At 42.7% G+C, this 17,189-nt stretch overlaps 4 protein-coding genes across 4 annotated transcripts; 1 reads left to right on the top strand and 3 right to left on the bottom strand.

Annotated features, from left to right (window-relative positions):
* Position 1: 1 nt before the first annotated feature.
* On the bottom strand, positions 2-3,628 carry LOC121624935 (interleukin-21 receptor). The gene is made up of 8 exons (XM_041962917.1): positions 3,488-3,628; positions 2,920-3,049; positions 2,617-2,819; positions 2,341-2,492; positions 1,359-1,536; positions 1,158-1,260; positions 976-1,054; positions 2-905 (listed from the first exon to the last, which is right to left on the bottom strand). The coding sequence occupies exons 1-8, from the start codon at positions 3,600-3,602 to the stop codon at positions 432-434; spliced, it is 1,434 nt and encodes a 477-aa protein (XP_041818851.1). The 5' UTR covers positions 3,603-3,628; the 3' UTR covers positions 2-431.
* A 1,778-nt stretch (positions 3,629-5,406) lies between these two features.
* si:dkey-220f10.4 (tubby protein homolog) lies at positions 5,407-9,725 on the bottom strand. Its single transcript, XM_041962969.1, has 12 exons — positions 9,560-9,725; positions 8,833-8,992; positions 8,454-8,684; positions 8,236-8,370; positions 7,957-8,106; positions 7,704-7,864; positions 7,457-7,618; positions 7,242-7,354; positions 6,439-6,553; positions 6,246-6,344; positions 5,973-6,144; positions 5,407-5,864 (listed from the first exon to the last, which is right to left on the bottom strand). The coding sequence occupies exons 1-12, from the start codon at positions 9,599-9,601 to the stop codon at positions 5,731-5,733; spliced, it is 1,674 nt and encodes a 557-aa protein (XP_041818903.1). The 5' UTR covers positions 9,602-9,725; the 3' UTR covers positions 5,407-5,730.
* A 1,520-nt stretch (positions 9,726-11,245) lies between these two features.
* On the top strand, positions 11,246-13,275 carry ccdc189 (coiled-coil domain containing 189). The gene is made up of 9 exons (XM_041963420.1): positions 11,246-11,263; positions 11,433-11,467; positions 11,585-11,650; positions 11,756-11,919; positions 12,080-12,150; positions 12,244-12,360; positions 12,485-12,563; positions 12,926-13,030; positions 13,121-13,275. The coding sequence occupies exons 1-9, from the start codon at positions 11,246-11,248 to the stop codon at positions 13,273-13,275; spliced, it is 810 nt and encodes a 269-aa protein (XP_041819354.1).
* A 42-nt stretch (positions 13,276-13,317) lies between these two features.
* On the bottom strand, positions 13,318-17,058 carry phkg2 (phosphorylase kinase, gamma 2 (testis)). The gene is made up of 11 exons (XM_041962560.1): positions 17,037-17,058; positions 16,848-16,951; positions 16,449-16,560; positions 16,190-16,365; positions 16,043-16,097; positions 15,862-15,927; positions 15,135-15,298; positions 14,944-15,034; positions 14,687-14,840; positions 14,406-14,531; positions 13,318-14,316 (listed from the first exon to the last, which is right to left on the bottom strand). Exons 3-11 carry the CDS (start codon positions 16,541-16,543, stop codon positions 14,071-14,073), a joined length of 1,173 nt encoding a protein of 390 aa, XP_041818494.1. The 5' UTR covers positions 16,544-16,560; positions 16,848-16,951; positions 17,037-17,058; the 3' UTR covers positions 13,318-14,070.
* Between the last annotated feature and the right edge of the window lie 131 nt (positions 17,059-17,189).

Consider the following 17,189-nt stretch of genomic DNA (forward strand, 5'->3'; position numbering starts at 1 on the left):
TTTGCATTTTCTTTATTAAATGAGTAAAGTATGAGCGAAATTCAGTCTTTAAAGGATTCAGAAACAAAGCAAACCAGTCATCAAAAATCAGTCAAAATGAATTTTAACTGTTGCAGTTCTTGTACACATATTACTCATTTAATGCAAGCAAATGGTTATGCGATTAATATTTTAGATTATCTACATTATGCATAATGCTGCAGAACATTTTACAATAGAAGTGGTCTCTAAATAGCAACATGAGAGCCAAACATCTATGTACTGTGAAACAGAAGTCAAGAATTTACTTATCTTTAGCTTGAAGCAGTAGGAGAGTTCTTTACGAGGCACTGCGTCTCCACGTGTATGTGTGTACTTGAACTTTCAGGCCCAATATTAAAGTTCAACTTCACAATATTTACTGTCCAGTCACGACATACAAACACATCAGCTCATGCTTCAGGGACGGCTTCCACTGTGATCATCCCTGTTGGGCAGGATTTTGTTGACTGGCCCCGGTGGTGCTCTGCTGTGACGGGACCAGCCTGCTGGAAGGCGCTCAGGGTGCAGTACTCGTTGCAGTAAAAGGGAGGGTCCCTCTCCAGGGACGTGTGGCTGCAGAGCCAACACCCTGAATCTCCCTCAGCAGGGCTCCCGGGCTCTGAGCTGAGGGTCGGACCCTCCAGTGAGCTACCCGGCGCCGTCGGCGGAGCCATGGTGCGCACGGCGTATGGGATGCCCAGGAGAGAGGAATCGTGGACTGGGTCAGCTATATTTTTGTATGTGCTGCCCTCCATTGACTGGTGGTGGAACAGGGTCTGACACTTCACCTCCTGGATGTCTGCACACTTGGTTAACATGTCGATCCTGAGTGTTTCCTCTGCCTTCAGCATGTCTGTGGTTTTTTCTTGTGTAACCACCCAGCTCTGTAATCACAGTCACGTTTAGGGACATTCTCGTGATAATGGCTAATATTTTACTTTAAGTTAAACTCACCTTGAAATCTCCCTGGCAGTCGCTGTAGAGGGTGTGGAAATAGGGTGCTGGAGTTGGGATGAAGGCACTTTTCCTCCACCTGTATGTGCGGAAAATAAACATAATATTCAGGTTTTAAGAAATGACATTTGCTTTGCTGATTGGCATTTCGTGGGGAGCGCAAAGCAGGAGTTGGCCCTTACTTTTTAACTGGAGCGTAGCACAAAAGTAAGACGAGTAGCACCATCACACACAAGGGAATGAACACCTTACCCAGTCCAGACACAAATGTGTTCAATGGGATTCCTGTATGGACATGTAGAAGGTGAAAGGAGTCAAAGGGGGTTGGAGGGATCTTACTGTTTGTCGTGAGAAGTGGATCAAAGAAAGAGGGGGAGATTTACCATTCACGGCTGACTCTGTCCTCCAGTGAACCTCAGAGGACCAGTCACTCCACTGTCCCTTATAAAAAGCCTGATTAGGACTGGACCTCACTCTGGCAGCGTACTCGGTGTCTGGCTCAAATGTTCGATCACCCACAGAATAGTTCAATCTGTTGGTGTTCATTTTAGGTGATGTCACCTGAGAAATGAACAGCGTTGCATGTAATGAAACTACAAAAAGGAGGGAAATGTCCTGTGTGGATGCCTATTTGTGCTCAATCAACAAATCAATTTATAACATGGCAGGGCAAATAATCAGTCGAGCACAGCAAAAGAGATTAAATAAATAAAAAATAAAACATATAAAAAGCTATAATGAAACAAATTAAAACAAATTGTTCAAAGAATGTCAGGGAAAAAGTCAGTTTCTAACTACAAAGATATGAATGACAACCCGCAATTTTTCAGTTGCTTTATTACCATTTTTAACTCTTCAACTGCCCTATATGGGGTCTATCTGTCGTATAAGTGAGTCAATTTCAACATCGCACAAGTCTTATCATGACCACCAGGGGCCCCAAAAGCCCCCACTTCATGGGGCCTCATCTGATTTTTGGTCATTTTTTCATTACTTAATCTTAATCTAAAAACCCTGTTCTCAAGAGAGCATTTAAATAGTAATGCAGTAAACTAGAGGCATGTCCAGTAGGGGCATTTGAGCCATTGTTGTATTCATAGTTAAACATTCTTGCTATGACAGCTCCAAATGTCTGTGGGGGGTATGGGTCAAATAAAGCCAGTCACCGGTAGGCCTAATGATCAAATCATTCATTTTGGTATTGTTGAATTACATCATACATTTCTCTGTTTAATCCCTTAATTTAAATGTTTTACATTTAACCCATTCATCCATTGATGACCTCCCTGTAGATTTGCCACAAACGGACCAGAACTGTTTCCCCAAAGCATGTTTTACTCCCCCCTCCTTACTACTGAGTCTTACATTGTCTCCTCTTTTGTAATAATGGAGCTGGTACTTCAGGTTGTCGATCAGGGCGGTGAAAGGGCTGTACTCCTCATAAGTACTCGCCCAGGTGAAGTGGTATTGACTGGAGTCGTGGCTGACGGTGAGGCAGCACGGTGCGTTTGGTGTAACTGAGAGGACGCGTTGAAGACAAACACACACCAGAGGCAGGTTTGCATAGAGGCAGGTGTGTGTTTTATCTGAATATATATGCATATTCTGTGTGTTGAGAGAATGGAGCAGTGTGTTCCTTACTGTTTGTCACCGGCCTATATTCTTCATCCAGCAGCTCACAGCTTTCAGACCCAATACTTTGGTTGTGACACAGTGAGATTTCAAAGGCGTCTAGATCCGAGAAGGGCTCTGAATAATCGTCATCATCAGGCGCTGAATCGGTCGTTTTAACAGAACAGAAGTAGACCCCATCAGTGTTCGTCAGCATGCATGTAAATCTCCCTCTGCACAACGAGAAGAGGGGGAAAACACTGATGAACCACACTATCAATGCAACATTAGGGTCATCCACGATTAATGCGTGCCAGTAAGGCCGAGCCTCACAGATATGCCTCTGTGAAAGTGAGCCAGTAGGAGCCGATGCTGTCCGAGGTGTCCTCTGGTGGTGGGATGCGCAGGGAGCAGTTGATGGTGAACAGGTAATCGTTCTCACAGCGAAGCTTGTGGTCTGCATCTGAAACAAATCGAGTCGAAACAGAGACGATACCAAAGTGCAACAAATCATTATACACAGATGTGAGCCTGGCGAAGCTAAGTCTCCCTTTGGTCGGTGGATTCTCCTCTTTGCATTTGTAGGATTTTCTTTAATAATGTAGGTATGTATGTCCATCTTTTCCATTTAAATCGCTTTAAGACCATAAAAACTTAATTGTCACATTGTTGTAGGTTTTCTTCACCTTGAAATAAGTCACCAACCCTACAGCTCTAGCTATTAGTATGAAAGATTAATAAAAGTCTTTCCACTGTTTTAATTAGATCCAAGAAGGACAAAGTTTGTCCCAATAATGAAATTGAGGTGCAGTCCAAGCAACACTGATGAGCATTTTTAGACATTTGACACATGACTTTTCATCACATTTTTAAAAACATAAAACACTGGCATAGACATAACCTGAGTTGGGATGTGGGTGCAGACACACAGTGTTGGTAGACGCCAGCAGAAACAGGAACACCAGCTTCAGCCCCGGCGGGGAGCACCGATCCATCCGAGCAGGCGGCCCGGACATCGCCTCAGTCCCCAGAGGTCACGCTGCCCCGGAGCTCTTGTAAAAACTGCTTTTAATGTCGACTGAGAGAGGGAGGTTTCAGTGAGTTGTTTTTTTTTCACACCGATCACTATCACTCATGTCATGGGTGGGAGAGGATGTGCTTTTTTTAAGCCCAGAGCAGTTGTAAATAAAGTGTGTGAGAAGGGTAAGGTTCGAGTCTCACATCGCAGCAATATAACATACTGACTTGTGAACTGAGGCACCAGGTAAACAGGTGCACTGGTAACAGGTGACAGCATCGTGATTGGGTATGACAGGAGCATCCTGGAAAGGCTCAATCGTTCACAAGCGAGGATGGAGCGAGGTCCACCACTTTGTCAACACGTGACTGTGTAAAGGATGTTACTGCATGCGCTCAGGAACACGTCATAAACACTTTGCAAATGATTACATTTCTACACAGTGTCACAACTTTTCTAGAATCATGGTTGTACAAACATAAATCCTGCTGTACTGTAGTTCATGCACCTGGGCATTGGTTAAGGCACCCTTGAGTATATTATGCAATAGATTGGTAAATCATTGGTATAACAGAATGCCATTTTTGATACATTTACAACATAGTGGATGGAACATGAGTTTTTGTTTTTTTGTTGTTGTCATAGAAATATGTAGCGGCCTGTTTAGCTGCATATCAATTCATGTATAAAGTGCATGCAAAGTGTGAATTAACATTCCTCAGTGTGAGCTGATCACATGAAGCCATAGTGATCATTTAAAAGCAAATGGTGAGCAACAGGAATTCCTGATACGTCCTGCGTGAATTCATGCATTCAATCACAAGTCGTGCATTAGTTAAGCATTACTCAAGTACATGATTTGTACCCGTACTATAAAGTGCTACCTTTTGGAGACTGTGAATATTCTAACTCACAAGGCAGAGTGTGCGTGTCTCGCTGCGTTAGGTGGTACATACAGTGGTGCATGAAGTAATCTGCACCAGATCAAGAGGAAGTCGGCTCCGTGTGCCAGCTCAGTTATGTTCAACCTGAGTGGCACGTACACATACTGTTTGTTTTCTGTCATGACTTATATTGACACATGTACAACTGTGTCACTGCAGCAAGCAAAGGCTAAAATATAAGAGGGTGACACACACTCCATTTTGTTCCTGTAACTTATTTAGACTTGAAAAGCATTTGAATAGGTAACAAACGGCATGTTCGCACACAGTCGTGTCCATGTGATGACAGAGGTTTCAGTTTGATTTGAGTTTTTTGGGCTGTCAAAAATATCGTTGCACTTCTGATCATCTCACTTTACCACAGAGTACAACAGAGGCCTATTTTTATTTGTGGAGACCTCGAAGACTTTCTGTCCCCCCCGTGCGAAGCACTGTGAACTCATGTTGAAGACGTGCTCGACATCAGCGACGAAGCTCTCGTGAGATGGATGTGTTTTCAGGCCTTCATATTGTGCAACAGCAGAAACTTTTTGCGCTTCCGCAACATCTGATATAACTGTTTTTTTTAGTACATTGATAAAAATGTTTCCTTCTTTGTGATAAAGACTCTTATGATGAAGGCAAGCAGCTAGAGATATAAGGTTTTGGGGGGAAGTAGCATGTAATCTGACTGCTGAAGATGTGAGGGGATGATTGTGGATGAGGCATGAAATGTCAGGTCGAGTTTTTGGAAAAATCTACAGAGATCAAGATAAGAAATGATTGTTCACCAAGTAGACACTGGTGCATGCAGTAGTGTTTGAAATAAAATAAACATTTGCAGACATTGTATTATTATCATTTATTATTCCACCGGTAGTGTTTACACAGTTGCCTTCAATATTTCAATTGCACGAGTCCTTTACACGTCTGGCGAATATAAAAAGAGAGAGCATTCAGTTAACTTGTACTAACAGTGGTTCCATTTCGATATAAAATAAGTGGTAGAATAATACTGGACCAATAAAACAAGTCTAAGTCTGTGGCATTTTTTCACCCCATATTTGGTGTATACAACGCCTTAGAATGCACCAGGTTATAAAACAGAACGACCCTGTGGCAAATTATGGTTATTGTTTTAATTTAAACTGTAAGTGTCTAGATCAGGGATCTAGTTAAGAACCTGAGGCACACCAGCGTGGGTCACTCACAGGCCAGCTTGCCGTCAAAGGACGACAGGGTGATAGCAAAGGCTTGCAGGGCACACATGGGGAAGCTGTAATCCATGGAAAAGACGTCCTCTGCCACACGGCCAAACTGCATCACTATGTAATCCTCTGGAAAAGACATCAGCAGGGGGGCACAAAGAGGGGTGACGGATGACGATGACGTTACAAATATAAGTGAGCTGTTTTATGGTGGTAGAAAAGGCAGTCGCATCTTACCGTTGTCAGGGTGGATGATCTGGAAGTTCTTGACGGAGGCCTGGGTGACTCGGCCGTGGAAGTTAAGCACGTACGACTGGGTCTGCTCGTTCCAGCTCGGGGATTTGTTCACCAGCGTGACCAGCTTGTCTGTGTTGCTGTTGGCGTGGCGGGCCAGTAGAGTCTCGAGCTCCTATCACAAGGCAAAAATGTCAGCTCCTCTGAAATATGTCACACTGAACTGACATCATTACATTCACGCTTCAGAAAGTGAGGACTGTTCTTTAAATTTACATTTTTCGGACAAATGGACACCCTTTCATCGTTCTCCAACATGCCGGGGATGATCACCGTCATTTTCCTGGGACCCTTAAATCCCAGCACATTCGTCTCCTGGAACACGAAAGCCAGTTGTATGACAGGTTTTTATCTCGTGATATGCTGTGTTCAGTGGGATGCTGAGCGCACAGAGTAAGGTCAGACTCACGTAGCAAATTGCTGCCAGCTCTTGCCGCACTGACTCACACTCCTTGATGAAAGGCTTTTTCTCTGGGTTTTCACCTCCATCATAGACTGTGAACTTTGTGCCCAGAACATTGGACCTGAAACGAGTGAGCCTTATCGGATACATGATTTGAAATCATCTGATGAAAATGTCAAGTTTGTCAGAATGAAGAAAAACAACCATGGGGTCAAGGGTGGCTTCCCAAAATGCCAATAAAAAAAAAGGCATAAAAAAGGGGAAATTCGGTTCAAATTCACTTAAAACAAGTAAGTACACAACTGCAGGTAGGCTGGTTACAAATAGAAGTCAAACCGGTGAATCCTATGTATTGATTTTATATAGAGATCCAAAAGCAATTGAATTATTTTAACGACAGCAAAACTTTCTTTTATAGAGGCCCTTTTCACAGCAGACATTTTTCCTTGGCACAACAGGAGAAGCACAGGCGGGACTAACAACATTAACAACAGCTCTGTTCCATGTGGGCCTCCCCAGTAGCCTTACCACTGCGCCAGCACACACACAACCACAGGCCTGAGACCGGCACAACTAAATGGAATGCTGCTGTTGCTAAGGTTTTTATTTTCCCTCCTACGACATGTCAGAACGTCTGCTGTAAATAATGCGGGCATTATGTTTTTGAATATTATCTAATAAACTTTGACAGTAAATAAAAGATTCGCTAAAAAAGAAGTCACTGAAGTAGTAGTTGTAGTTGTTCGAAGAAAAGCAGATCGAATCAGACCAAAATGATTCGGCTTTGTAGAAACAAACAAGGCTCATACCTTAGTTTTCCTATGTAGCAGTTTGTGTCTCTGGACAGATTAGTCGGGTCAGTGGAGATGAGATAGTTGGACGTTTTGCACTTCTTCCGCTTCCTGCCCGCCATTAGGAACACCTTGGTGATGGCACAGTGAAAAACAACAGTCGGTGAGGAGAACATAGATAGGAACAGAATCTTGTTATTAAGACTGGATCCAAGTGCTGCAGAAGTGCCAACCCTCTTGCCATCCTCCTTCTCCATGTGGAGGTAGTAAGTCGGGTAAATGCCCTTCTCCACGCCCCTCCTGTCCCTGGTGACCCTACACTGGACCGTCACGTCTCTGGGGGCCGGACGCAGAGCGAACTTCTCCAGATCCTCCACCGACATCGGAGACGTCGCCTGAAACGAGACAGAGTGAGAACGCTTTCGCCACCAGTCATTTCCTTTCATTTGGCAATACACTAAACAGCTGGTGATGTCCCACTCTTTCATTAGATTCACTGCCTGAGGATGAGCCCTCCCTGTAGTTGGAGTTGAGGGAAGCCAGGCTCGGGGTGGTTTTCTCCGCTTTGTTTGACCTTTTCTCCCTCTTCTCCTTTTCCTGGATTTCCTCGTCCTTGCTGTCGTCACTGATTTGGCACCTGGCTGTGGAGACGACACGCGCCACGTTATTCTTTGCAACGGCAAAATACAGTTAAAGTAGTGCTCATCATGACGCCGACCAGATTGTCGCTCACATGTGTCCAGCTGTTTTTTCCTCTTAGGTGACTGAGGCACGGGCCTCTCGGGCCCGTCTTCCTCCTCATCGTCGCATTTGTTCTTCTTCGGAGTTGCCTCCTCCACTGCTGGCTCTGTCTCCTGGGTCGAGACCTCTGGTAAGTGCTTCTCTGCAAAAGAGGAAACACTCAAATGCAGCAAAAGCTGAAATATGTGGAGCACTCAAACCAACAGCTGGATTCATGTTAAATGTTAATGTTTTCTTTGCTGATTGATGATAAACTGAGCACTGATGTTACTTTTCCGCTCTTGTTTGGTTGTCTTGTTTGTCTTCGGTGGCTCGTCAGATTCTTTCATTTTGTCTTTCTTCTTCGTTTTTTTCTCCTTCTTCTCCTTCTCTCTTTCCTTCTCCGTCTCGTCATTCTGTTCCATCTCTGAAAAAGCAATCGTTCATTAAAGCGACCACACTGAAGAATATTCACGTTAGAATAAAACATTCTGCCTTGCATATTCTCACGTTTGGCTTTTTCTTTTTTTGCGTCTTTCTTCTTCGTCTTTTTTTCTTCCACCTGAGGGTCCTCCTCAGCTTCGCCTTTGGACTCGGGCTCTTTGTCGATCTCCAGGTTCATCCTCTTGGGAGTAACAGGCTTCTCTGAAGACACCTCATCTAACGTCATGCTCGCCGTCATGTCGTATTCACCCAGTGTGATCTCATCCAGCGGGTTGTCATGGGCATGTTCAACTTGATCTACGGGAAGAACAAACAAAAGTAACTTGTATTTAATAACATTTCAGAAATCTCAACATACCTGCATCATGCATTGGAGTTAGATTTTCTACAAAAATAGTCTTCAGTTCTTCTGCTACGTAAAATAATCGCTTATTCTAGTACTGACCACTCAGGGAAGTGTTGCTCAGGGATTGGCTGATCAACAGAGGCGTTTCATCAGAGCGTGCAGCTTTGTGCTTCCTGTTCTTTTGGCGAGTATCCCGATTGGCTACCACCATTTGGGAATCGGCCCTCTTCTTCTGCTGCTTTTTCATCACAAGGGTTCGCTGCGGGACAATTGAGCAGTAGGCATTAAAATTCAAACTGTTAATGTGCATCAGCACATAAACGGCACAGAAAATAGTGGCTCTTATCTGTTTGTACTCAGTGAATTATGTTCCTCTCAACAAGCTGGCGAAAAACTGTTTTTTGATGTGATCTTTCTGGGTTTAGATATTTGTGTATTACATCACTGGCGGTAGCTCAAATACTGTTAAGTGTAAACAAGTCTGTCTCACAGTTGAGCTGTGGCTTCAAACAGCAGGTGGTTCTCACACAGGTAGCCATGACCTCATGACACTCAAGAAAGCTTTATTTCTCTGCAAAGCTCTGCCTCACTTTTAACCACTTGTTGGCCAACTAAACAAGGACTAGGTTCCCACCTTTGCTCCCACCTTTTGCATGGGCAATGATAACTATCCTACATATATGCATCTAAAAATCTCCTCTCTCATCTTAAATCTGGGTCTAATTTCAAGTTATTTGAAATACATTTGAATTAAAACACACCTTAACATATCTGGGCTAATTTGTGCGTAAATTATGTCAAATACCATCAATCCTTGTTTCTTTACCTGGTTATCCAGCTTCTGTTGTCGTATATCGGGGTCCTCCATGTCTGAGTAAAAGACTCTCTGCTAATTACAAAGTTATCAGTAGATAGTTAAGGATACTTTAAAAGCAGCAGATGAAATCCAGCATCAAGGTTCAGTGTAAGAAATGGCTCAGTTTCCAAAATAAAAGAGCAATAAAATATGGAAGCGGGTGTTGGAGTGTGCCACCCTGCTCCATCTGACTGTCTGTCCACCTGCATGCAGCAGAAGGCAAAGTGGATTAAAGGGGGATAATGTTCTTAAACTGCACTGCACAGCTCGGTCCAGTATGGACAAGCAGTCTCCGGGGCAAGGCGAGCTGTTCATGGCTGCTTTATGGAGACACTAAGGCCTAATGTTGGTGTTGAAACGTGGGACAAGAGACAGGAAGGTGATGCCTGTCCGTCCATTTACTACAAGTCTGCATCACTTACCCAGGCGTGAACTGGCAAACACGGAAGTCGCAGCAGTCACCGCAAATTTCCCTAAAGCTTCAGAAAAATACCCAACGTGCCTCACAGGGCCGCACCGACACACAACAAATCACTAACAGGTGACCAAAACGGCCCAGAACAAAAAAAACAAAAACAAAACAAAAGCAGACGCCGGCTGTTGGCGGGACTGACACACAGGCAGTTTATCTCGCTGCCATGGTTACCGCTGCCATGCAGCAGCGATGGAGGAGAGCTGTGACAGTCAGAAGAGCCCGAAACTGCGTCTTCCATACACATAACACAGCACACATCTTTATTACGAGCTCACTGAGGCAGGAAGCCTGTCTTTGCTTACGTTTGTAGCGTTTGCACTGCTTTCATACCGTTTCAGTGCAATCAGGGCGGATTTTTTCCACCTAATTATAGCCTGGCTTGTTTATCGCAGTATGTTTTGTTGTTGAGTATCATTATTATGATAGATGTTTTTAAGTGTGTTGAGAGTTTTGTGACGCACTATTAATTAGTTCACTTTACTTAGAGTATTTTTTGTCCTTGCCATAGACCTAATACCCAAAAGTCTAGGCTGCTAATCGAGGTTGTAGCCTGGTTACAGAATAATAATGGCGAAGGCCTGGTCATTGCAATACTTAGGTGTGACGGTAAATAGCTGTGAAAGTATAATTTGCCAGTTGACTTAAGAATTTTGACTCACAGATGAAATATAATTAAAATAAGCATCTATGAGTGATGGTGATTTACCATAAATAGTGAATATTTCAACTGATTTTATCCCTTGTGCAATATTGTTGTTTTATTAGGAAATTAAATAATAATATGTGATAATTACTCTGATTTTTATTTGTTTCATTTGCAAATAAACTTTATAGGGGTATTTTTATTTTATTCGGGCATCATACATAAGTGTGTTGTACATGATTCTGTACCGCGCGCTAAACCGGAAAAGGAAAAAAGGATTTGACGTTGCTAGGATACAGCGAGGTGGCCAAACAGGAAATGATCCGGCTTCATTGAGGGCTGTTTTAGCCAAGGTTTCGCTAAATACTTTTACATGGTAAGCATCAACTGATAAGTTTTATCTTTTTTAAACTACAAAATCAATATATGACAAGTGTGTTTTTTATGACAGAATCTAATCAAATTAATGGCATTTCTGTTTTTCAGCTGTTAACTACTGCAGTTTGCTCAATTTATCATTCGGTCAAAGAAATCATAAATGGATACGAAAATAAAGGTGTGCACGTTTCGTTTGATTCACTGTAGCTAGTTAGATGTTTGACTTCTTTTGGTTTTTAATCATATAACTAAAAGAGAAAGATGCATATAATCTTACACTATATACAACTATTATCTTTTGCCTTTTAATGCTTTGCATATAAAGCAAATATTGTTTTGTTCTGCAGCTACCACAGGCTCTGAAAGCTAAAGTGATGCTATGGTGAGAGCTGTGTCTACAATCCAGATGATGTTCAATTTGATTGCTTCTTGCTTTATATTCCCCATGCATGACTTAATATCACGCCTGAACCTGAATCCGTTCCCTGGGTGTTTTCAGGACAGACGTAAGCTACCATGACATGGAGCAGATCGACAAAATGCAGTCCATTCCTGATCTGGAGAGGTTTCTGCCCCTGCTTATGACCAGAAACACATCTGTCCATTTATACCCAATCACACACACACTGACGTATTTCTGTGGCATACCTTTTCTCTCCTTCTGTTACAGCGCTTTATGCGGTGTGTTTGCAGTTGACCTCCCTGAACCAAAAAGAGGAGTTCTGCTGGAGCTGTATGTGCACACAGTGCTTTTTTGCAGAGAGCGCAGCTTCAAAAAGGAACAAACCTCTGCTCTCTTGTCGATCATCAAGTCCATCCATGAGGCTAACGTAGGTAAGGAAAGTCACCTTATTATTGGCACTATTAGAGATATTGTCATTATCACTGCCAATTCAATATTAAGATAGTAGACAAATATTACAGATTTGTTCAGATAGTCCATTTAAATGTTCCTCATTTTATGTGGAATGTGTTTGAAACTCCTTTCTTGCAGAAACTCCACTCAACAACATAGAACAGTGTTTCAAATACTGCAAGGAGCTACTTCTCTGTCACTCAGTCAGGGTCTGTTACACAACTACAAGTCTCTTTTAATCACAGTATCATTTTCACACCCGTACATTTTCATGACCTTTTGTCTGTGTTTGCCCACTACAGCGACCCCCCTTTAGTATCAACCTCTTCAGCTCTGAGGAGGTGACCTGTATCTTAAATTACATCCACAACAGCTATGTGAGACACTACAAACACTACAAATATATTTTCACTCCACAGGTAAGAATTGAAAAGTAGTGATTCTGCACAAACTGTTTCAAGCATCATTCATTTTTATTATACACAACTTAAGTCCTGTGGAAATGCATCTGGAGAGACAAATTAAATGTTATTTTTTTCACAGGTAAAACTTGATTTGTCTTTGACTTACTCTGGGATTCCAGAGCAGCATGAACCTGCTGAGGAGGATTCTTATGCTCCAGGTAATAATTACAGGGTATCAGCACTTTTCTAGGTGGCAGGAAGAAGGGTTAAAAGGTTTTTTAAAACTTTTATCATGCTTCCAAGGGCAATAAGAGCAATTTAAAAATGTAAGAAACAGGCTGATCAACAAAGCGTAGCATGTGGAAGAGTAAGAAAAAGCAAAATAATAAATGTTAAAAGACATGAAACCTTTCCTTTCATGATGAAAAAATATTATTTCTTATTTTAAGACCCACAAACATAAAAATGACTTCAACGTCTGGGCATTTAACAAATATGTCTAGTTCCAAAGGGAGAACAAAATATTGCTATTTTAGAGGGCCAATTTTATTCAAACTTTTAAGTACTTTTCTTGCACCAGATATTGAAAATGTGATGGAAAAAGAAGCGGAAGCAGTGCCGAAGTCCAGCAGCTCTCCTCAAACACAGGAAGCATCCATCACAGGACCAGAGGGATCCACACTCGGTAAGATCACAAATCTTAAAGGACTGTGCAGAAGTAAGTTAAACGCACCCCAAATAGTGTGTTGTAACCGCTTCATTTCCTCACTTTCAGGTTCAAAAACTGAACTGAAGGCACTGATCGAGAAAGCGGTCAGAGAGCAGATGACGCTTGTGTCTAACCAACTAGATCAGCGAATGAGAGACATGGAAGATCACCACAACAGAGCACTAGAATGTCCACCGCTCAACCACAAGGCCAAAAAATAATGGATCTCAAATAAGCACTCGCACAAAAACAGTCAATTTAATCTCGAACATTAGTTTTATTGACAATAAAACCTTTTTTCTTCATATACAGTACAATGTAAACCTGTGTTTGTACAGTTCCTGTACATTTCTCAGGCAGGCACTTTCAGGAGAAGTGCCATGTATTGAACTGAAGAATGAACTGAGTAGAGAATGGTGGTTAGTTTTAATAGGGAACACAGTCACAGATGGTCTTCACAGTTAGAGTGCGTGAGTTTCCTACTGAGGAATGTCTGCATGCATGATAGCTACAGGATTCTCTACCAAAATCCCTCTGGTACTCATTTGTAACACTGGAATATCTGTATAACTTAGCCTCTTTACAATACATAATTAAATATTTAATCACAGTGCTTTGATGTTCACTTCAGCCATGAGGTGCTTAGAAACACATTCTCTCCTATAACCAGTGATCAACAAGTAAAATCCTAAACATACATAATGTACGGGTATGCAATGTTTTTTTGCAAACGATTGTGCAATGTGTCCTCTACTGCAAACTGGCACTGCAAACATGATGATCTTGCAAAATGAGTTTCAGACAGCCACAGACTTGGATCAAAGGGCAGATAAGGAACATTAAGTCGTGCATACTTATCTTTAACTTGCAGAACCACAGTGCACATTAAGGCATAGAAACATCCCGGTCCCTGAATTTCCCATCTTAAAATTAAACACGACGAGACACACGCTGACACGACGGCACAGGCAAACGTTTAAATAAAAATCAATGTGGTTCGGAATGAGGTTGACCTTTTATGTTTCAAAGTCCTCCAGGCCCAGCAGCATGATCTTAGCTGTGTTCTGAAAGAGGGCGGCTCGGTTCTGCTGCTCGCCTTTCTTCACCCAGTGCCCGTAGATGCGGAAGGCGCAGCCGTCGATGAGTTTGCGGACACCTCGAAGGGAGTAGGGATCTCTGGCCAGCACCTCCCGAGTCAGCGGCCGGGCCCTGCGGTAACGGCTGTACATCCTGATACAGGCCAGAACGCTGACTATCAACACCTGAGGGGGCAGGACAGGACAGCAGAAGGCTTACATTTCAAAATAAACTGCAATAAAAAAAACACAACTCAAAATCAAGTGTGACTCACCCTAAATGTCTTTCTGGGACTGAAGAGCCGCACGTCCTCCCTCTGGTACAGTCTGAAGAAGGGATGTGCTAAGGCTTGCTCTGCAGTGAGACGGGCGGCTGGGTCCACCACCAGCAGCCGGGATATCTGAGGAGCACAGCAATTGTAAAAAGCTTTATGGTTTGACCTCATGATGTTGTCTCATTAAAATATTCTGTCTCTGCTGAAGAACTGTTGTGTTTTAGTATTTAGCAAGGTGAAACTGAACACGGTACTATTTAAATTCAAACAACCAGTCTTACCAGGTCTTTCACTGTGTCAGACCTGTCGTCCCACTCTGGGGAGCTGAACTGGTACCGACCCTCCATGATCATCCTCAGCATCAGCATCTGCTTGCGATGCCAGAACGGTGGCGAGCCGGCCAGTAAGGTGAAAAGGATCACTCCACACGCCCAGCTATAACACACACATCAAAGAATTAAAGACAAAACTCACAACAGCCAGGATCATGCACTGTAAATCTATGCTGATTTAATTTTACAGCCAAAGGGAAACTTACAGATCGACCTCTTTGCCGTAGCCTGCGTGCATTTCATCCATCGAACATTTCAGTATTTCAGGGGCCAAATAACCAGGTGTCCCACAAAGCTCTGATTAGAACAAAAGAGAAAACAGATCATTTTTAACCTCTGTCTATGCAAATGATGTAACACGTTCAGCACATCATCCATTTCATCTCATACTCAGTACCTCTAAGTTTCTCTCCAGGCTGTAGCTGCACTGAGAAACCAAAGTCGGACAGTTTGATGTGTCCCTGATCATCCAGGAGGATGTTCTCAGGTTTTAAGTCCCGGTGGACGATGTTGAGGGAGTGGAGGTACTGCACGGCCTCAAGCAGAGCTCGCATCATACTCCTTGTAGAGCAATGAGTTTTACAAAATGCATCACTTCCAGGAGGCAGTCATTAGTTCATTTAGTTTCAAAACTCTGAGAAGATCAACTTGCAGAGACTTGGAATGTGACATGTGAATGTGAGTTAGGTAATCCATCATAGCGAAGTTCATAGTGTCTTCTGTCTTTGTCAGAGTTTTTTTTTTTTGACATTTCTGATTGTTTTGAAAGGTTTTCTACAATGGTGTGTTCATGTGCCAGTCTCTACACTGGCCATGCAGAGATGTTCAGCAGATAAATATCAAGTCAGCTTTTGTCTGTGTCGTGCTTGTTCAAAGAGTGGAAACGTCACCTTAACCTTGCACCATAAAACAAAAATATTTTTGGAAAAGGTTCTGCAGAAATGTAAATAATAATCAATATACAATATGAGGGATGGCTAAAACATGCAGAGACACAGTTATAAACCTTCAAGAAGGCCCAACTTAAATTTTATGCTGCTGCAGAGAGTGACACTTCCCATAGAAAGACTCAAAGTTCTGCCAGATTAAATTATCTGATGGGGTGTGTTGATGCTGGAGCTCACCTGGTTTCCTTCTCACTCAAGGTAACTTTTTCTGTGAGGTAGTCAAACAGCTCTCCTCGCCTCATGCTGCAAATGAAAACAAGGGATTGATACCAACGATTTCATGAATATTAAAGTGTTTAGTTTTAACATTTTTAGTTTATTATAGGGACCACTGCATTGTATTTGTTGTAATACCCACAGGTCAAACACCAAAAATATGAAGGTTGTGGACTCATACGAATCGATGAGAGTAACTAAAGGGAACAAAACATAACACGGTTTCAACACTTGTGAATCTCCAAGAACAGAAAATCAAAGAGTCCCATAGAACAGAAGTCCAACATACTGATTGAGGAGTGTCCCTTCACCATGTTGAGGACTTGGATCTCCTTCAGCGTGGAGGTTTTCACCTCCTCCAGCTGCTGAACAGTCATCTTCTCTGCTGTGATCTCAATAATTTTGACTGCCAGCTCCTGAGCTGTGTGTCTGTGCACACACCTGCGCACCACACTGCTCACCCCCCTGGGAAACCATAGACACAGAATACAGCATGGGCTTTTTTCATCATCCCAGGACAAGGACTGATCTTATTTTACTGGACCCACCTGCCAATCACCTCCTTAGGGTCATATTTCTGGTAGAACTCCTTGGCCCCCACCCAGTCTGGCAATTCATCTCCAACAACTATGTCTTTGGTCATGGTGACAGCATATAAATCTATAACCACAACAAACAGTCATTTACATGTCTCACTTTGTAACAGTGCTGATTGGTTTGTAACAGGAACTACTGAGCTAACTCCTGGCAAGGAAGCGTTTTGTATTGCTTAGATTCATTATAGTTAGCAGACATTCTTGGGACCTGCTTGCTAAATACACATCTCTCTCCCCGCTACTGTTATTTAGAAAATATGCCCTTGATGCATCATGACAGCTAGCTAGCTGAGTCCTCGATTTGGCCTTGCTACAGCAGCAGGTTCAGTGACCGTACAGGAAGCTACTCACCATGTATGCAATCAAATGACAAGAGGGAGACGGCGAATAAGGAATCACTGTAATAAAGCCATCTCAGCTCGAGGAGTCTATCTGGAAGCCATAACTGTGTGCGACTGAGCAGCGACAATATCAAAGTTATTTACCGATAATGTTAACAACCGTTGGCTAGCGTCGGAGCACTATTTACATTCTACTCACATTCCACGAAACTGCCTGTAGCCTGTTGTTACAGAGTGTGGTGCTACTGCCCCCGTGAGGCCGGAGTGGAAGGTTGCAGCGTGACTCATTTAAAAAAAACAAAAAAACAAAACATATACATGTATTTTTTAGGGTTCTTTTCGTTATATATAC

Source organism: Chelmon rostratus, chromosome 21, assembly GCF_017976325.1.
Source record: "Chelmon rostratus isolate fCheRos1 chromosome 21, fCheRos1.pri, whole genome shotgun sequence".
In the NCBI taxonomy this organism is placed as follows: domain Eukaryota; kingdom Metazoa; phylum Chordata; class Actinopteri; order Chaetodontiformes; family Chaetodontidae; genus Chelmon; species Chelmon rostratus.